The 21,471-nt window shown below is 40.8% G+C and overlaps 2 protein-coding genes across 5 annotated transcripts in view; one reads left to right on the forward strand and one right to left on the reverse strand.

Moving 5' to 3' along the window:
* Window positions 1–10,542, forward strand: part of CP (ceruloplasmin) — a 69,280-nt gene extending 58,738 nt beyond the window's left edge. For 2 of the 3 annotated variants that reach the window (XM_062213236.1, XM_062213253.1), the window contains exons 19-20: window positions 4,782–4,886; window positions 10,168–10,542. In XM_062213236.1, the coding sequence (XP_062069220.1) occupies window positions 4,782–4,885 (104 nt within the window). In that variant the 3' untranslated portion in view covers window position 4,886; window positions 10,168–10,542. The remainder of the gene's footprint in view (window positions 1–4,781; window positions 4,887–10,167) is intronic. The other variant, XM_062213245.1, reaches the window with a different exon arrangement.
* Window positions 1–21,471, reverse strand: part of HPS3 (HPS3 biogenesis of lysosomal organelles complex 2 subunit 1) — a 46,073-nt gene that overhangs the window by 1,511 nt on the left and 23,091 nt on the right. Inside the window, exons 6-16 of one of the 2 annotated variants that reach the window (XM_062213283.1) lie at window positions 20,677–20,758; window positions 18,155–18,309; window positions 16,226–16,334; window positions 14,069–14,250; window positions 13,021–13,201; window positions 11,522–11,755; window positions 10,116–10,301; window positions 8,946–9,134; window positions 7,955–8,062; window positions 3,331–3,537; window positions 2,626–2,716 (exon numbers count right to left, since the gene is read on the reverse strand). In XM_062213283.1, the coding sequence (XP_062069267.1) occupies window positions 2,626–2,716; window positions 3,331–3,537; window positions 7,955–8,062; window positions 8,946–9,134; window positions 10,116–10,301; window positions 11,522–11,755; window positions 13,021–13,201; window positions 14,069–14,250; window positions 16,226–16,334; window positions 18,155–18,309; window positions 20,677–20,758 (1,724 nt within the window). Of the gene's footprint in view, window positions 1–2,625; window positions 2,721–3,330; window positions 3,538–7,954; window positions 8,063–8,945; window positions 9,135–10,115; window positions 10,302–11,521; window positions 11,756–13,020; window positions 13,202–14,068; window positions 14,251–16,225; window positions 16,335–18,154; window positions 18,310–20,676; window positions 20,759–21,471 lie in introns of those variants that run through there. The other variant, XM_062213290.1, reaches the window with a different exon arrangement.

A 21,471-nucleotide genomic window follows, 5' to 3' on the forward strand; every position in this document is an offset into this window, starting at 1 on the left:
CTATCATTGCATAATTCTCTTCTCCCAATCACTGAAACACTAGTATTGGTCATAACTCCAAGACCTTAAATCCACTGAGGGCTTTAGAAGTTGATCCAGTGTTTTCATTTATAACTTCTCATTTAATTCCTTCCAGAGTCCTGTGAGATTCCTATTAATTCAAGCCCCATCCCAAAGAGAATATGATATTCTAGTGGGAACTACATCTGATTTTATAGTTGGGAAAATTATGGTTAAGGAAAGATTAAAGTAACTTGCTTTACTCTACTGACCAGCCACTCAAATCTACAAGTTGTCCAGAAATAATCTATCTAAATGTAAACCCACATACTTAAGATCCTCAAGCTGTCTAAAAAAAAATACTCACTAAATGTTGAAATAGTTATTTCTGGCTGGTGGGATTTTAAATGACCTTTTAAAATTTTATTTTTGGAATTTACTAAAAATATTAGATTTTTTTTAAAAAGCACAGTTCATTATTGCAAAAACAGTAATAAACATTTCCTCCAAAGGAGCAAGCCATCCACCAAATCCAGTTTCACTGGCTTTGCATCATATAGTACAATTTTATCTTCTAGAGCACACCTGCTGACATCTGGAAATATTTTTGTTTCTCTTAACTACAGCAGTGCCACTGGCACCTAGTAGGTAGAGGCTAAGGATGCTGTTTAACAATCTAAAATAGACAAAGGAAATCCCTATGCACACAGAGAATTTTCTGGCCTCCAAAGTGCCAAGGTTGAGAAACACTGCACTAGAGAGCTAAGACATCCAAGCTCCATATAGATTACGTAAGTCTCTGAGCTCCATCTCCAATCTTCCCTCTTGCCTTTTGCCTACCGTTTTCCTCTGGAGTTAGTACTGAACTTCTCATTAGTCCCACTAGTCTCACTTAAGACTGGCTTGCTCCAGGTCACCCAGTGAAAGAGGCAGAACTGGAACTCAGTTCCAATTCTCCAGACTCCAATTCTGGGCTGTTCTTAACATACTACAGCTGCCAACAGAAATATCTCCCAAGAAGTACACCTGAAATTCCTCAAGTGTCTCCCCTACCAGTCAGTAAACAGTCACAGAATGCCTCGTACGAGAGATGTTCACTGCTGGTGAGGGTGCAACATGAAAAATCAGTAAAACACCATATCACCTCTTGAGAATTTCAGCCTATTAAAGGTAAACCACACATAGCTCCTAGTCCCATTTGCCACACTCATGGGTCCCCTGTGCACACATGTGTGCAAATATGCAAACATATTTTAAAAGATATAGAAAAATGGGACCTTCAGAGGAATGATTATGGGTCAATTCAGGAGTGAGGGACTGGATCAGAAAAGGATGGAGTCTTCTGACTGACATAATGACATTGTGGAGGTGTGACGACTTGGGACAGCTGCACTGGGAAGTGAACCACCAACACAACCATCAGTGATAAGCTATCTGATGGACTTGATGCCAGTGGGGCAAAGCAATTAAACACCTGACACTTCCCAAAAAACCAAAAGCGGACGGCGCCGTGGCTCACTTGGCTCACTCCGCCTGCGGTGCCGGCACCCCGGGTTCTAGTCCCGGTCAGGGCGCTGGATTCTGTCCCAGTCGCTCCTCTTCCAGTCCAGCTCTCTGCTGTGGCCCGGGAGTGCAATGGAGGATGGCCCAAGTCCTTGGGCCCTGCACCCGCATGGGAGACAGGAGGAAGCACCTGGCTCCTGGCTTCGGATCAGCGAGGTGCGCTGGCCACAGCGTGCCAGCCGCAGCGGCCATTAGGGGGGTGAACCAACGGAAAAGGAAGACCTTTCTCTCTCTCTCTCTCTCTCACTGTCCACTCTGCCTGTCAAAAAAAAAAAAAAAAAACCTAAAAGAATTCAGGGAGATAGGACAAGTCACCTCCTCCTCTTCCCAATCACAAACATCTAACTTTAATTAAATGGAGATCTCCAGAAAAAACAACCTGCATGGTCACTGGCTCTGCTTAACATTAAAAAAAATCAATTATCTCTGCTAAAAAACATAATTCTAATGTCAATTTCTAATTTATGAGCAATGCAATCAAAGTGACCATATACTTTGCTATTCACTCAATAAAAAACAAGTGATATTAACATACAATAGTATATAAACTGGTAACCATATATTTCTCAAGATTTATAAATGGCTATTTATGAATTATAATAATTCAAATAACTATGTCTGAGTTATTTAGATACAAAAACCTTTAATCCTCAAGGAACTTGTCATTCCTCAATATTTACTTATAATATTGTTTAATAATAACCTCAATTTCCTACACCAAGGCAGTCAAGTACCCAAGCTATTGGTAAAAAGTAGAATTGTCTCAATGGCTACTCAGATTTTTTAAAAAGATGTTGGTGTTGGGGGTTTCTGTGACTGACAATTTGATGGGTATTTAAAAAGATTAAGTAAAAAGAGCATCAGCTCTGTGACAAGACAAGACAAACAAACGTGAACTATGATGAAGAAGAGGCATGTGAGTGCTGAAATAAGCTCTCAAGATGATTCTGTCAGATCCTCTTCACTTCCCTGGAGAACCACACGAAAACACTGGAGAGCAAGGCTTTTCCACATTTAAAACTACAACTCATATAATTTCTAATCAAGCCAAAAAGCTGTTACCTTTTAATGATGACAGATGAAGTTGGTATTTCTCTCCACCACATTTTATTCTCTGACAAAGTTCAGGCAGCAATTTTTTCCACCATAAAGTCTATCTTGGGAAAAAATACATACATTTTAGTTTGGTAGAGGCAGAATAAGATTGTACAGACACGTGATTTTGGTTTACGGCACCCAACTTTGTTATAACAAAAGTTACATCAGCAGCCATCCTTCTGCTTAAATCGTAATATAAAAGTCAGGTTTGTAACTTGAAAAATCCAGTAATATGTGTACTGCACATATGTACATGGCTGTTTTCAGGAAGCAGAATGGACATGTCCTGTGATCATCTCTTAGATGGCAAAAAGGGAGGGAAGGAGGAGAAAGCACTGAAGTCTAAAGCTCTTCTGATTTCTAAACTAAAGACTAAAGCACAGAGAAGATTTTCCCATCATGCAGCATCCTTCCCCAGTGTTGAGGTAATCGATCACCTACGTCATCTCCAAATGAGAACGTTTTTTAATGGCAACATTAACCATCATCGTACATTTGAAAATCATCTAACAGTTCTCAAAACACTGAACGTATTCAACATATAAGCTCAGTGGGCCCACACGGCACTGTGAGGTTGGACTGGCATAAACTGTCCCCATTTTACAGATAAGACGACCAGATCTTCAGCTCTGGTTATCACTGATCAAGCTGCAAATGTGAAAGGCATACCCGGTTCTCTTCTTTCAGTTCGTGATTAGCGTACGGGATGACAGCCTCTGGGCATCTCTCTAACAGTGTGTCTATGCACTGCTCATACTCTTTCAGGCGCGTACGACACAGAACATGGACACTGAGGCCAGCAACAGTGTCTTCTGACAGTGGCTCCAAGAATGGAATCACGGAAGCTATGTCAAATGAAGGACCACATATAAGAGACTATGAACAGAAAAGTGAAATGTTATGGAATGAGGCACCCAAAAAACTGAAACACAACAGACACAATACAATTTTTTAAAAAAACTAAAACATAATAGACAATATATATGTATATATATATAAGAATTATTTATTTACTTGAAAGTCAGAGTTACACAGAGAGAGGAGAGGCAGAGAGAGAGTGAGAGATCTTCCATCCAATGGTTTTAAAAATAACTTCATTAGTGTTGGATAGACTGCAAACTAAAACTAAGTGGGAGGGGCTGGCGCTGTGGTATAGCAGGTTAAAGCCACGGCCTGCAGTGTGGGCATTCCAGGCATGCCTCATGGGCACTAGTTTGAGTCCTAGCAGCTCCACTTCCTATCCAGCTCCCTGCTAACATGCCTGGGAAAGCAGTGGAGGATGGACAAAGTGCTTGGGCCACTGCACCCAAGTGGCAGACCAGGAAGAAGCTCCTGGCTTTGGCCTGGCCCAGTGCCAGTCCTTGCAGCCATTTGGGGAGTAAACCAGCAGATGGAAGATCTCTCTGTATCTGTCTCTCCTTCCCTCTGCCTTTCTAATAAATAAATAAATAAATCTTAAAACAGGAAGAAAAAAAAAAAACAATGGGAATTCTTTAGGATTCTATCCCAAGGAAATAATCAACATATAACACTAAAAAATTAGAGGAAATCTAAATGTTCAATAGGGATACGTAAAAAAATGGAATATTACTTAGCCATTAAAATTATGTTTTTAAAGCTAGTGAATGAAAAAATGTTCACGATAAAATGAGTAAAAACATTCAATACAAAATTATATTCAGAGCACAGTTTTATAAAATTCACATAGGTAAATGCATATATAGAAATCTCTTTGGAAAAACATCACTATTTGAAACAGATTAATTCACTGAATGAGAGGATAGAGCCTGATTTTTGTTTTCTTTTAACACTTCTTTGTATTTTCCAAATTTTCTCTGATGAACATACATTACATATATAAACAAAATGAAATTTCATATTTAAAAAATCAAAGCAAATATTTAGAACTGCATCATTCGAATTGATAATATCTTTTGGCACAAGTTGAATGACACAGAGCAGGTATTATTTCAGTATTCAGAACTTTGCCAATATTTATCTATTTAAACTATATACCCTCCTTTTGAGTCTGTTACCAAAATAATCTCCTTTCCCTTTCTCTTGGATGAAGATGAGGTGGTCATGTCCTGATTTCTTCTCCCTGTATCTTTTTGCTACAGCATCTTCTCAGATTCATAGGAGGATATTGAACATGAACTATCCATTCACAGTGAGCATGATTTTTTTATTCCAAATATTTATCAAGGAATTATTAGCAGAATAAGGTTAGTGCTTTTTCTTTCCTCAACTTTAATAAATTATTCATCTCAATAATTTCCTGACAATATGATGGCAAAATGAAATAAGGTGATAATCTCCCACTCCTAGAATCTCCCAATACAGAAGAAAACACAAACTGTTTCTCTATCATATCTTGATTAATCAGGATAATGGGTGGGGCAGGAGGGAGCAAGACATGGATACTTAGCCATGGTTAAATCAAACAAGCCAAAACTTGGTACAAATGGATTACCTATGAACTTTTACTTATTTTTAAATTTCTTGATGATATGGGTAAAACAAAGTATAACAGTTAAGAAACACTAAAGAAAAAAACATATATCATTGGATAAAAAAAGTTCCAAAGATTATCATTTAAAGTACTGTTGTTATCTACTTCTTAGCTGAGTATTTATTTTTTTTCAATATTGGAAATGGACTTCTCTCCACCCTCAACACAGGCATTATTTATTTATTTCCTTCTCCAATCAAAACTCTCACCATCAGCCCTGATTCAGCAGGCCTGGGAATTCAGACTTCTGTCTTTACTCAGTCAACCACAGTGTGGTTCTAAGAGTGGCTGGTAAGGAGGTAGGGGCAGGACAGCAAGGCAATACTGGCGAAGGCAGGACACTAACTGGCTATTGTTTCATCCCAAACAGTGGTTTTCTGACACACAGGTGATTTACTGATGGTTTTTAATTGTTGCACAAATATACCACTGCAGCGATTAAGGACAATGGCAGAGACACATCTAATCTGTAGGGAGAGGGGAGTCACATGGTGGAAAAGCTCTATGGGTAATTTTTTTAAAGATGTATTTATTTATTTGAAAGGCAGAGTTACAGAGAGGCAGAGGTAAAGAGAGAGAGAGAGAGTGAGAGAGAAAGAGAGAGAGGGAGGGAGAAAGAGAGAGAGATATCTTCTATCCACTGGTTCACTCCCCAAATGGCAGCAACAGCCAGAGCTGTACCAATCCAAAGCCAGGAGTCAGGAGCTTCTTCTGAGTCTCCCACGTGGTACATGGGCTCAAGGATTTGGGCCACCTTCCACTGCTCTCCCAGGCCATAGCAGAGAGCTGGATGGGAAGTGGAGCAGCTGGGACTCAAACTGGTGCCCTCTATGGGTAATGTTGAACCTTCCCCATCCCTCTAAGAAAGAAATAATGAAATTGTTTCTTGATGGTAATAGTTTTTCTTAATGACTAAGACTAGTTGACCCACAGATAATCCAGAAAGTTATAATTAGGAAAAGGATTTAGACAAGTCTAGATAGACTTCATTTTTATCCTTTAATAGCAAAGAATCCCAGGGAGAATATACTTTTAGATACTTTAAAATAGATTTTAAGAGATCAGTGAATTATACTTTTCAAGCAGTGATTATAAATTTTTGAAACTTTACTGGGGGAAATGCAACAGAATTTATTATAATTAGGATTTCAAAGATGAGTGTATAAGCTGTGGGAGGGCAAGGTCCTGCCTGTTTTTCCAATGTTGTCTACCACGTATACAGAACATGTCAAGCAATATTTGTGAAAGGAATGAACATGGGACTGAGCCCTCAGAAGCCACTGCATCAAAAGGTTCCTAGAGAGTAAAGAAACAACAGGAAACTTGCTTGGTGATTTTTAAAGAACTAAGTAATGGGACTGGCGCTGTGGCGTAGAAGGATAAGCCTCTGCTTACAGTGCCATTATCCCACATGGGCACTGGTTCAAGTCCTGGCTGCTCCACTTCCGATCCAGCTCCCCACTAATGTGCCTGGGAAAGCAGCGAAATATGGCCCAACTCCTTGGGCCCCTGCACCCATGTGGGAGAGATCCAGATGACGCTCCCTCAGCCCTGGCCGTTGTGGCCACCTGGGAAGTGAATCAGTGAATGGAAGATCTTTATCCCTCTCTCTTCTCTATTTCAAATAAATAAATAAGTCTTTATTTAAAAAAAAAAAGAAGAAAAATAATTCCATTCCATTTCTGGGGACAACAGAGTCCTGTGTGGACACTAACTAGGTGTAAGCATTATGGCCTCCTGAGCATCCCTCTCTAACCACCGTCCCCAACTTGACATTGTGATTGACAAGTAATAACCACATCTGCATCTGTTTCCAGAGTGTAAATCAGGGATTGCAAACTATAAAGCCTAAAGAGGCCAAACACATAATGAAAATGCATGAAGGCAGCTGGGTATAACAAGATTCTCAGCGCCAGGACTCAGAAGACAGTAAGGTGACAGTGACACAGACAGAAGAGCATTAAAACTCCCACAGAGGGAAACCACTAGCCAGCTCTAACCCTCAGGCCTCAGAAGCAATGGCGGAACAGTCAAGGAGAACCAACAGTGCAGGACTTTCCAAGAGGAACTTGAAACTCAGGATTCTTAATTTTTTATATGTGGGCAGCTAAACTGCACTGACCAAAAACACACATGGGGATCATAGCTGGTTCTTGGGCCACTGAAGTCCCATGCACATATACCCCTAGGCTGATGCACTTCGTGCAGGGGTGGGGAATGGTCCGGCCCTCTGCCCATATAAGGCCTGCGAAATCATTGGGTCTGGCCCTGCCAAGACAATCATAGCTGGGATGTGAAATTCAATATATCTATATTGAAAGCTAATTTGTAGGTTAATAATTTTGTATGACCTGCCCATGATGCTATAAATATCCTCCAAATGGTCTCTGACTCCTGACCTACTCAAATGTGGACTTTATTTCTCATTTCCCTTGAAAACACTTGATCTCTTTGTTATAACACAGGTAGGGCTCGAGGCCTAAAATGTAGTAACAATAAAAATTAAGAAAAGATTACATCAATAAAAACAGCACTAAACAGATGCCACAGTGTCATCTCACAAAATGTTTTCAAGCTCATGCTGAAAATGAGGATGACAGTCGTGATTTGGCGAAGTGCACTGGTCTCTCAGCACACACGCCTCACCCATCGGCAGCTCTAGGCGAGGAAGAAATCATACATTCCCGATCAGCAGGACACCTGAGGTCTTACCAAATTTAAACTTTACACCGTATCTTCCTTCATATGCATATTCACAAGAGAAGAGGTGCTTTCACTTACCTGTAATTTTGAAAGGTCTTCTGTATAATTTTTATCAGCTAAGGGATCAGATGATATTAAGATGTGAACCCACGGGTAAATTAAGCCATAATGACTACAAGCATTTATCTAAAACATAAAAGAAATGTATCATAAACAAAATATCACAACAAGCAAAACACTTTCTTCATTAATTCCACAACAAGGAAGCAATCATCAGTCTCCTGCCATGTCACGGAATTAGGTCAACACGTTCCAGAGAAGGGGAAGGAAAGTCTTTTAGAATGTATTCCCTTGGAAAATGTTGCAGACTTGATGCTTCCATACTAAATAATCATCACTAAATACCTCCTTAAATTTTATAATTTAAAATATTCCAAGGAAGTACTTTTTGGCAAAAAGAGCAATGCTGCTTTTAAGCTAATGTCACTCAAAAGGAGTTAACAGTAATATTGGAAGTAAATCTTAACCTGTACTACTTTCTTTGGGAGGCAAAATATCTTCCATAGGTTCTCAGGACAATCCTCATGAAGCTCCCTTTATTCTAGAAGTTGGGGGCATTCCCAGTCAACCCACATTACATGGCAAGGACAGGATAAGGGAGGAGAAAGGATAGAGAGCTGTTGTGGCTACCCTGAATGCTACTGTGCACGTAGCTGATGGGAAGTGGGGGCCCAGTCAGATGTCTCCCTCCCACAAGCCTTCTGCAGTCCCTCTCCATCAGGGGGCTCTGCACATGTCTCTTCCCTCATATCCTACTTAATGAACCTCTGCTGAAGACATGGAGATGGAGTGACATTCTGGGGAAAGCACCTTCCTACAGGCTGACTATTGAGGTACCACTGCAAGGAAGCCATTTAAAATGTGGGCAACTTCAGTCATGGACAAGTTTTAAGTGTATTGTTAAGTCTTGCTTAAAAAAGATACCTGGTAATCAAAAACTGGGTCTAAGTCACTAAAAATCAGAAGGGACGTTATCGTGATCTGCAGTGTAGGGGTCTAAGGTACTTACCAGGTCCTCTGACGTTCGCAAGGGTGTGGTGTCGGGAGGCTGTCTCTGAGATAATCTCCAGATGTACTGTGACGTGAGCTTGTAAAAGAGTTCTGGAAGTGCCGCGTCAGGGAGACAGGCCACTAGCTGAGCTTCCCAGAAGTCCACCAAGAGCTGAGGGATGGTATCTTCATCCTTACCACAAAGCACCTGGAAAACAGCGAAACAGCCTCTGGACCTCAGATACGTACAGCAATAAGTCATAAGTTACAGGTGGACCGAATATCACATCACCATGTGGGCTGAGCAGGTAATGACTTACCATGAGCATCAGTGCCACGGCATCAGACGTTTAACATACAAGCCAGATTCTAGTGGCACACACTGTGGCAGAGTGGGGTAAACCACTGCTTGGGATGCCCACATCCCACACTGTAGTCCCCGGAATTGATTCCTGCCTCTTCTGATTCAGCTTCCTACGCCTAACAGGCAGCAGATGCTGGCTCAAGTAACTGGGTCCCTACCTCCCATATGGGAGATCCGGATGGAGTTCCTAGCTGTCGTGGGCATGTGGGGAGTAAGCAGCAGATGGAAGGATCTCTCTCCTTCTCTGACTCTCTCACTCTGCCTTTCAAATATGTCAATCTTTAAAACAAATCAGATCCTTTGCTACATGAAGTTTCTTCAGATACATCCTTTTAATTTGAACTTTTATAAATTAGTATTTTTTTTTACAGGCAGAGTTAGACAGTGAGAGAGAGAGAGAGAGAGAGAGAGAGAGAGAAAGGTCTTCCCTCCGTTGGCTCACCCCCCAAATGGCCGCTACGGCCAGCGCTGCACCAATCCGAAGCCAGGAGCCAGGTGCTTCTTCTGGTCTCCCATGTGGGTGCAGGGCCCAAGCACTTGGGCCATCCTCCACTGCACTCCCGGGCCACAGCAGAGAGCTGGACTAGAAGAGGAGCAAACAGGACAGAATCCAGTGCCCCAACCAGGACTAGAACCCAGGGTGCCGGCGCCATAGGCGGAGGATTAGCCAAGTGAGCCGCGGTGCAAGCCTATAAATTAGTATTATGTGTAAGTCTGTCTTTGTCAGTAAACAAATAAATTAAAAACTCATTTCTCTTATTCTACTCCCATCTACGCTGATCTTATCAGATCAGGCAGAAAAATTGCATTTTCAATATAACAAACCTTAAAGAAAGAATCTGCTTCTTCAATCCCAATTTTGTTGTTCTTCTGCAAGCCCAGGACTGAAGCCACAAGCAATCCTGGCTGAGTCTCCTTCAAGTGAGTCGCAAGCTCAGTTGGAACAATCTGTCCCTTCCTGTGTTGAATCAACAGGCGCGGTTCCAAAATGAAGCCACACACCAACTTCATCTTCAGATAAAACAGAAATTCAGGAATAAAATGTGCAGTTCTTTCAGATGATCCATCTTGGATATGTATGCTAGTGCATTCAAGACTCATGGTTATGTTATTAATAATTAAACACAATTTCCTCTCTAACTATAAAATTAATTCTTACCCTAAGAAGGATATTATTAACTGTTTTATGTAAGTTGTTAATATTTAAGTATCAGGATAGCTCATTTTTGTAGAGATTTTTATATTCAGGTCTGCTTGTTTTGAAAATAAATATCTTAAGTTTTTTCAAAATCATGGAAAGAAATTTTATTCATCCAGCATTTTGCTTTTCAAAGTATAAGACAAGGTAGTGTTAACTTGCTTTCCCCATCATAACATAGCACTTCATTTGTACAGTAATAAAGCACTTCTGCTCTGGTTGTAGAAGCCAAAGTCACAGTGTGAGAATTTGACCACAGGAAGGCCACAAAAATCATAGTACTATAGGAGCACAGGTGCTGAAGTCAGGTGTCAGATTACTCCGGCTCTGCCACTCGTCAACAGTGTGATCTTGAGCATGTTATTTACTCTGTGTGTCTGAGTTCCCTCATCTGTATAATGGCTGTACCAGAACCTACCAACATGAAAAAGGGGCTTGGAATAGGCCTGGGACATAACCAGTGTTCGATTCATATGAGCCCCAATATTTTCCCCTAAATGATTAATATCTTTGGTTCAGGTTCCTAAATGACCTCTTTTCCAAGGAAAATGACTTCTCTTCCTTTGATATGACACTCAAATGTTCAGTCTTCCATAAAGTCGCCTGCAATTTTTCCCACGGAGGCTATTTCTGTAACTACTAGAATTCCGAGGCTCATGGTCAAGATGCCCCTTGCAGTACTTACACACACATCACTCAGTTCTATTCTCAGTGCATATGCTATATCCCTCACGCCAGATCAGACTGTCTGCTTGGGTTAGAGCCTGCGTACTCTTCAGTACCAAGCACGGTGCTCCCAACACACTTGACACCAAGTTGGAAGGTCTTTGGACACCCACTGCTGCCATTATCAGCCTTACTTCTTTTTCAAATGCCAGATTCAAAGTCCCACTTGGATCACTCTCCTAACATTGAGTCTATTGTCCATTATGACTAGAAAATCTGAGCTGGAAAAAAAGTCAGAAGAAAGCTAAACACCTCAAGCTACCAGTCCTATTTTGGCCTGCTATTCACACCAGGTAGGGCACCATACCTCTGGATGGCTTTTCATTTCATGTCTGTACACGTCAAGATCTCCCATTTTCAGTGCCACTGCTGCCTTGGTCAGTGTCACTAAGATGGATGAAAACCCAGAAGTATCCATCTTCCTTAGGTAGCGCATGGCAGTTAAAGGGTTAATATTCTTCATGGAAGGACTACAAAGAATATGGGGCAGCTGCTTTGGTTCGGTTGCATGAAACATCTTTACAACTTTCGCTGCAAATTCCTTCAGTGAGCATGAACAAAGAAGTAAAGGACAGTCAGCCTTCAGACAGCAACAAAAACAGCTCCCCCTGCACACGCAAAAACACCAAACGTGCCCACACACACACATGCAACACTTCCGACCCTGCCAAATATCCCTTATCCAAAATGCTTAGGACTCAAAGGGCTACAGAGTTTGGATTTTTTCCCCAGATTTTGGAATATTTACATACAATGAGGTATTTTGAGGATGGGACCAAAGTCTAAACATGAAATTCATTTATTTTCCTTATACAACTTATACATGTAGCCTGAGGATAATTTTGTAAGTAGGTACAAGAAACAAGGTGTAGAATTTTCCACTTACAGTATTATATTTACACTTAAAATGTTTTTGGCTTTATGGTATTATGTTTATACTTAAAATGCTTTGGATTTTAAGGCATTTTGGATTTTGGATTTACAGAGTAGGGACGCTCGATGTGTATATACAAAGCTAAGATACAAACACTGCAATCAACATAAAATTATACTATCATGTTTTGATTAAAAAAAAAGAGTTTATGCTGATATGTGGGAGACCTAAACATGACCCAAAGTGATCTCTTTGCTGAGTTACAATGAAGAAAAAGCAATGAACGTATGTACCACATTATAATCAACATTTCTAATTTTAAAAGGAGTAAGGAAAAAGAAAAGTATTTCATTAAATTACATTTAAATGTCCACCATAAAAAGCTACAATTAGTTCAAAACATACCCTTGGAAGTAATTCATATGAGAAAATGTCATTTCTCTTAAAATCTTAAAGCATTTGGAATCATAATTTCCAACTCAGCATTCAGCTATGTTTAAAATACATGAGGGGCTAAAAACAATTCATAATAATGTGTTAAGGTCATTGGGCAGGGGTTTGAAAGCAAAGTTTTGGACACTTGTAGAATAGGGCAGCTAGGGTTGGGGGAACGACTACAGATGAGAATTATGAATGCCAGGCCCACACTGTGTCATAAGGACATGCTTCTGTCATTGGGCAGGTCACTCAACTACAGTGGACCACATCTCCCTGTGTATAAAATGAAAGCATATGAGATGGCTCAGAGATTCTTTTCCAAGCTACAATTCCACAATTATTAATGAAGAAAAGGGTACATTACTTTTTAGGAAAAAGAATATCAAAGAAGAGAAAAATTTGGAACTTGACTTCTAAATAGTATTATATAAAATAAATTACGAAAATACAAAGCTAGATATATTAGATATAACTAAATAGAAAACTATATTCACTTCACTTAATTCTTCATCCAGGTTCTCATAAAGTGAATGATTAATATAAAAGATTAACCCCCTCTCATATTTCTGCGATTCATCCTCTCCTGTCCAATCCACACGGGCCAACACTTCAGCCATAGACAAACCAGACATCTTATAGTATGGTAAGGCAAGGTGGGAATGCTGGGTGTCAAGCCTAAAAGGAAGGAAATAAAAAACCTCAAATCTGCAATGTTTAAGCCTAAATATCTAACATGTTCAATAATAAAACAGACCACGCTTTCCAGAAGATGTAAGTCTTAAGAATACTTTTCTACTGCCATCAGTCATTGAAAAAGACTCTTAAATTTTCTTTTACAGAGTCATCACTCTAATTAATGTAGTTTCTTTTTGCCTGCTCATAATAAAAATACAAAATAAGCAATTCATTAAGTGAGTTTTAATATTCCTAGTGTGGCACTACAATAATGCTAATTGTTGGTTGGAAAAATCTTTCAACTTATAATTATTCATATGGATCCAGTGAATATCTGAAACAATCACATACAAGAAAATTTGTAAGCATAATTCTCAAAAATGAAAATCACCATTCATCCTATTGTCCCTTTCTAACAACATAAAAGCATTGACTATTGAGATTAAAATAACGGATGGTCCAACTAACACATCTCCCTTATATTAACAGTATGTCTATCTTGGGGATTTTCACTGGTCAAGGTTCCGGTCCTTCAAAACCTGAAAAAAAAACCTTCAAATTCCTAAGTGAAGTGGTGAGAGACTCACAAACTTGAGACTTACTGATCATTCAATGAACCTGGAACTCTTTGAAAGAAGGGAATGGGTCACGTTCAATTTTATCTCTAAACCTAGAAGATGACCCATAAGCTCATTCACTGAACACAGAATGCATTCAATAAATCTGTGTGGCATAAGTGAATACATGAGCCACCTCCCTTCATGCATTCCTCCAATTATCAGGTAACCACTGGAGATGGAAAAGCTACTAAATACACACAACATTCAAGATGGCTTCTGTAACAAGGTCCCAAGAGGTGGCACCAACCTGCTGTAACAGTCTCCAAGGTGTCCACAGCTTTCTTTAAATGCTGCTGCAAGCTCTTCTTTCTCTTCGGGTTCCAGCTGACTGGCATCCATCAGGGCAGCTCTCACTAACAGATGAGCCTCACTGAGAAGGTGGATGCAGTTCTGGGTTTTTACAGTCTTGTATGTGTTACTGTAGTCTACCTAAAACAAAAGACAAAGAGCAAACATTACCAGGAAAAACACTCCTGAAAGTTCCCCAGTCCCTAAGAACATTTATACATTTTGTTAGTGAAGTTAATATCTGGACATATTAAGTCCTAAAAGTAATTAAGAATGGCTACTTTACTTAGGGACTTAGATGCAGTGTGTCTTCCCCCAACAGCCAAACAGTACAATACTAAACAGTTAAAAAAAATACCGTAATGCTAATAAAACTGTTAACTCACAATGGTTTCACTCCTCTTTGATAAGGCTAGTAAAAATATTTGAAATGGTTAACTTAAAAAAAAAAAGCTCTATGATAACTCTCAAATTCAGACTGAGTAACCCTCCTGAAATGGTGAGTTTTAGGTTCTATTATATCTACTTATGTAATCCACAATGGGTTCATAAAAATTATCATTAGCTAATCTGACTCAATCAGTACATTCAGACTCCAAGAGGCAAATCACCTAGCTGAAGTCAAAGACTTTCAATTAAGCAAGATTAAAAAGTTAGGATAAAGATGATATAATTATCAGCATTAAAATGCCAGGGACAAATCAGACAACACCTTGACCTGATGGTCAAACTTAACATCCCCAGTCAGGGGCAAATGGACATCATGTGCCTCCAAAGGTGGTATCATTAAAAAACACACACACACAATACTGGGGCAAGGTATTGTGGCACTATATGTTAAGCTACTGCTTGGGATACCAGCATCGCATATTGGAGTGCTGGTTCGAGTTCTAGTTTTCAAACCAGCTGCCGGCTGACACTCCTGGGAAGCAGCAGATGATGGCTCAAGTGTGAGGGTCACTGCCACCCCTGTGGGAAACCCAGATGAAGATTGTGGCTTTTGGCTTTGGCCTGCCCCAACCCTGGCTGTTGCAGGCATTTGGGGAATCATCCATGGCATAGATCTGTCTCTTTCAACAATATCACCAAAGCAATATTCTGGTTCAAAATCTATAGCCTAAATCTACTCGTGGAAGAAGAAGAAAAAAAAACCAGGGGCCAGAACTGTGTTGAAGGGGGTAAAGCCACCACCATCCCAAGTTGGGAGTGCCAGTTGGAGTCCCGCAGCTCCACTTGCAATCTAGCTCCCCGCTAATGCTTCTGGGGAAGCAGAGGAAGATGGCTAAAGTACTTGAGTTGCTGCCACCCACATGGAAGACCAGGATGGAATTCCAAGTTCCTGGCTTTGGCTTGGTCCAGGCCCAGCCATTGTGGCCAGTAGGGGAGTGAATCAGAGGATGGAACATCTCTTGATAGTGCTCTCTGTCACTCTAACATTCAAATAAATAAAACTTTAAAAAAAAAAAGAAAAAGAAAAATCAAACTCAAAATTATGAATACTTTCTTCAAAGAGACACAAAAACAGATAAAGGGGAAAATTACATTTTTAAAAAATATCACAGTCACAAAGTAAAAGAAAGGCTGTAGAACTAACTACTCAAATAAGGATGCCCATGTTGGCCCCATACCCACAGAATAATCTGTTAATATGTGGATACTTTAAAAAATGCAGAAAACAGAGTTTATTTGGGTGAAAAAAATCTTGATACCCGTGAAGTTTTTTCATAATACAGTGGTATAAAGTTTTTGAGGATTCTTAGTCTTTCAAAAAAAGAATAGTGAAATAGAGGTAAATGCTCCTAGATTTCTCATAGCTCAATTTCATACTTCTCTTTGCTAGAGACCTTTCTAAGTCAAGATCAAGGACTATTTATGTTTACATTGGCTCGTCGACCTCTTTAAGATGAGTCTATGAATAAGGGAATCTAATTTTAGGGAAGGAGATTTCTACTGGCTCCACTAATGTCAGAAACTGGGAGAAAATACATGCACTTCTCTGTCAGAGCCTAGAAGCTGGCTGGCTGTGGCCCCCTGAATACGATAATTAGAACCAATTTCTGGTCATTAATTTCACTCAGATTTCTACAAATAAAAATCAGAAGCCTGAAGGGAGTACCATTTCTTTGTATAGTTGCATTGGCGAGATCGTATTCACGATATACAAATTCCACCCAGCCTCAGCTACAGGAGGTATTTTCATCTTAACACTGGTATCTCTTCTAGAACTGAAAGTAAAACAAAGGACAAAAATTCTAAGATAAGGCATATTATTATAAATGCAAATTTTAAATGGTAAATAACATCATGAAAATAACTCTGAAATCTGAAATCACCTTTATTTAGCATTTGCTTCCACAAATAACTGTACAGTTGACTTTTATAAACCATCATTTCACAGTACTATAAAGGCCTACAGAATTGAATATTCTATAACTATCATGTATTGGTAAACCAATCACTTTCACTTCACTCTACAAGTATTCTCAAATGAGCAATGAGCTCAAAAGACAGGAGAGACCACTTAAAAGAAGGCTTGCTGTGAAAGTGCCTGTGCCGAGGCCCTCTCCTGCATGTGCCCCTGTGAAAGCCCCTGTGCCGAGCCTCTCTCCTGCACGTGGCCTTCGAGAGTCCAGCACGCCTAGGTGACACATCTAAGCCGAGGTTAACATTTGAAACCCTCCTGGCTGCTGGGAAGATGCAGGAGACATAAAAAACTGTAAATATGAATAAACACTATATTTTGTTTTTACTGTGGGATGAACTTTCTTTAGCATAAAATCTTTTAAAAGATTTTAATCAAATAGATTTTCAAGTAAGAATTAAAAAAAAAAAACACTTAAAATGTGATATTTTTAAAATGTTAATATGCAAGGTTAAAAACTGATTTTCCTCTTGCCAGAGAGCCTTTAGGATCAGTCTCAGAGACCACCCTGTATATTTTCTACGTGACCAGGTACTCAAGTCACCCTCTGCTTGCTGTGGGTAGAACTCAGAAAGCAGGCTGGCGCCGTGGCTCACTAGGCTAATCCGCTGCCTTGCGGCGCCAGCACACCGGGTTCTAGTCCCTGTAGGGGCGCCGGATTCTGTCCCGGTTGCCCCTCTTCCAGGCCAGCTCTCTGCTGTGGCCAGGGAGTGCAGTGGAGGATGGCCCAAGTGCTTGGGCCCTGCACCCGCATGGGAGATCAGGAGAAGCACCTGGCTCCTGCCATCGGATCAACGCGGTGCGCCGGCCGCAGCGGCCATTGGAGGGTGAACCAACGGCAAAAAGGAAGACCTTTCTCTCTGTCTCTCTCTCTCACTGTCCACTCTGCCTGTCAAAAAAAAAAAACTCAGAAAGGAAACACTTAGGTAAAAAATCAAAACCTTTGTTGGACTTGAAACACACCATATGCTCTCCCCCAAACAGATCATCGTGACATACTTTTCCTCAAGGGAATGTTCAGGTTAGCGTGCATTCTGTTTCACTAAGTTCACAGTGTAGAAAACATCAAAACAAAGCATAACTCATTAGAAGTCAAGCATTTTATTCTAAAAATGTAAAAGCAGAAACCTAAAGATTAACCAGAAGTTATCAAAATTCAATTTTATTTTAAGGAAGAGCAGCTGACTATAGATCATGAATATGCTTTAAGGTAAGAAATTATTAACTTCTTTTGTAATATCAGCAAGAAAGAAAAACAGTAAGAATAAAAAACAAACTCTTATAGTTTGGATTAACATTACAGGCTGCTACAGGCTGTGTCTTTGTCATTAATTAAACAGAAAGTTACATCCTTTAACTTATCAAAATACCACTGATTTTTACTGAGACTATTTTATTATTCATTTTCTTCTAATAAACCCCAATTTCAATTATTATTATTATTCAATTGATCCTTAACAACCTTCTTCTCTGTCTCTGCAAAAAGAACAGCATAGAAAAGCCATCTGATTATTCCAAGTTTTGATTTTATAAAAAAAGGTAAACTAAGACACACAGGGCATAGACCAGTTCTAATGCATTCCACAAATGTAGGCACAGCGTCTGGGGCAAGGAGATGCTCACAGAAGCCTCTTGGGTGACTCTCTTCTCTCTGGGATGGCCTCCGGGTCCGCCTTGGTCAACAGTACGATGTGGTTCCTAAAGTGGCAGAGCGCTCTCAAGCCTATGAACAGCTGGATTCTTAAAGCGCAGACGTCCATACTGACGGGCGGGCAAGCCTAGGAGAAAAGGCACAGATCTAACCAAGGGAAAAGCTCATGAACTTGGATCTTCAAAATTGAGCCTGTTTATCTGATCAAGTCCCTCCTGCTTCCTCTACTCCAACTACCTCCCCTCCCCACAAAAGCACTCCAAAGCCCTGTTCTCAACAGAATCAGGTTATTTAAACCTATGAAACCATCTATTTTACAGAGCCACTCTGTCTACAAATTCAGCATTGGTTAACTGAATAAATACAGCAAGTGGTCTCACAGCTGCAGGAGTTCCTGCATGTGTCCTATAGAGTAGCCCTGGCAGATCTTCTGGAAGAGTAGGCCTGGCCTGGCAGCCTGTCACCACCAGAAGCGGGCTGGCTTGAGGGTATGCCCAGGTGGGGTATCCAGACAAAATCAGACACGATGGATGAAGCGACAAGCCACCGCATATGGAGTACATAAAATGGGGGCACTTGTGCAAAAAATGCTTGTATGTTCACCGCCCCTGACTGCCAGCCCACTAAGTGCAATGAGCCGGGACGTGTCAGGCAACTAGTGGAGCCGGGCTCCTGTTCCTGGCAGGCAACACTACCAAGTGGAGTGGAAAAGAAAGATAATGGAAGAGTTCCTTCTGGGAACTACAAAATGCTGCTGCCAGGGCCCTGCCCTCTCTGCCCGTTAACGCTGTTTTGATCCCGAGGTTGTTTTCACCGTCTCTTTGTATAAAGTGATTATGGCAACGGCTCTGTCCACACTCAACTACTTCTAAAAATTGTTAAGTTGGCCTTGGCTACTGCTGAGGAGCCGGAATTTCAGAAGAAAGGGAGACAGAGACCACATACATCTTAAGCCAAGTTCCGGGGTTGTGAAATCTTTTGCAGACACCACAGTTCCCAAAGCCTAAGTCAGCAATTGGGCTAAGTGACAGACAGTGTGCTTCCTCAGGAGGCATTTAGGGTCTCAGGATTGGTGAGGTCACAGGGAAAGGGGAGTCACAAGGTGAGATCATTGTTGTCCTACTTTCCCACCTCCACTGGCCTCAGGGCAACAACTCCTGCCACCTCCCAGCCCCTCCTACTCCCTCCCCTGGGTCTCTCGCTACTTCCCTCTGGTTTTAGGAGACTGTCTTCAGTGAAATTATGATTCGTTTTCCAAATGTAAATTTGATCTTATTTCAATGTAATTATGTACCCCAAGGTGCACCATCACCCTTCTGCCTTTCTGAGGTTTAAAAATGGCCAAGTGGGGGAAAGAGAGGAACAAAGAATGGTAATTGTATCAATCTGTCACCTTTCCATTTTTACTAGGGAAATAACTCTTATTTTTAAAATAATATCCTGAAAGGAATGGAGAATCTGTGATTCTGGCTTCTTTCCCAGAAACAGACTGTAGGCAGAAACAAAACAAGCCAAGAGTCACTGAGAACTCAGAGAGCACGCTTCCCCAAAGATACTACCGCTTCTCACAAACCAGGCAACACCTCAGGCACTACAAGGCAGGCAGGCTTATTAACATAACTGTAATTACTGAGCACTTATTTTTCTAGAAAAAAAAAATGCATTCCAGGTTCCAGGTAGATATAAACCAACTTTTGAAATATGGGCCACCATAATTTGGGGGTTTCTTGCAGCATGCATTTTTATGGGGAATACCCATTCAAATAGCTTACACTTCAGAGATAAAAGAGCACAGATGAACATTATGCAAATGATCAGTATATTTCTCAGGTGAATATTAAGCAAATGAGCAATATATTTCTCAGGTCAGAATTCAAGGAGATGATTCAGAATTTCATCATAAATTTGTCCACATTTATTTTATGGTCAAGAGCTTTTCAGACAAAGTACATTATTTCTCAGTAAAAATGTGGTTATTGATCTAGCAAATCCATTAACTCTTGGAATGATTACAGAGGGTGGTTGAAGGCTTAGAAAATGACAAAAAGAAACATAGGCATATCTAATAATTGTATAAATAAATCATTTTAATGCGCTGTATTCAATTTGTGCTCTTGAGCATATTGATTTCTATACTGTTTTGTTAATAGCTCTATATAGCTGCCACCAACAGTTCCATTAAAAAAAAGTAGGATATTATAGTCATGAACTGCTCTCTCTGAAGTTACACTACAAGACTTTACCAAACTTTACAAACTATATCCTAAACCAATTCTAAATGAAATGTTTTCAGAGCAATCTTAAAAATTTTCAGCTAAACTACAAGTCACAAAATGCTTACTATTTTGTATCCAAATACTCTATCTAATTCAATAAATAAACGAATGTTAAGGCTTTTAGCCCTGGCCAAGCTGAGGCCCAAAACCACATCTGCAATCACACGCTTCTATTATATGACCTTAAGGTCTCACTGTCATCATCAGCCAGTTCTAACCTTCAGGGTGGTGTCCATGTACGGGTCCTCCTCCCGAGCCACTGCAGCACTGCATCGCACTGTGAAACACTGCAGGTTGTTACTAAGGAAGAGGAGAGAACCTGCTGAGCGAAGCGAAGACTGATGACCCACACACCCACAACATGGAGGTTTCACAGGCAATCAGAGCAAGGGCAGGGTGAGAGGAGACTCAGGTAGCTGTCAAACGTTCACGTGGTAGGCTACTTCTCAACAAGGGGAGTGTCTCAGAATTCCTATGGAGTGTCTTCAAAAACATGTAACTGGTGCACCTCACCCCTGCTGAGTCAGAATCTCTAGGCGTTGCACCTAGACATGCCTATTTCTACAGAGCTCCATGTATGACTCTGATTCATACCCTAGTTAAGAACCATAGGTCTGGAGGCCGGCGCCGCGGCTCACTAGGCTAATCCTCCGCCTTGCGGCGCCGGCACACCGGGTTCTAGTCCCGGTCGGGGCACCGATCCTGTCCCGGTTGCCCCTCTTCCAGGCCAGCTCTCTGCGTGGCCAGGGAGTGCAGTGGAGGATGGCCCAAGTCCTTGGGCCCTGCACCCCATGGGAGACCAGGATAAGCACCTGGCTCCTGCCATCGGATCAGCGCGATGCGCAGGTCGCAGCGCGCCTACCGCGGCGGCCATTGGAGGGTGAACCAACGGTAAAAGGAAGACCTTTCTCTCTCTCTCTCTCTCACTATCCACTCTGCCTGTCAAAAAAAAAAAAAATTAAAAAAAACAAGAACCATAGGTCTGTTTCCCTCTGTCTCTCTCTCACTGTCCA

Source organism: Lepus europaeus, chromosome 2 (assembly GCF_033115175.1).
Source record: "Lepus europaeus isolate LE1 chromosome 2, mLepTim1.pri, whole genome shotgun sequence".
In the NCBI taxonomy this organism is placed as follows: Eukaryota; Metazoa; Chordata; class Mammalia; order Lagomorpha; family Leporidae; genus Lepus; species Lepus europaeus.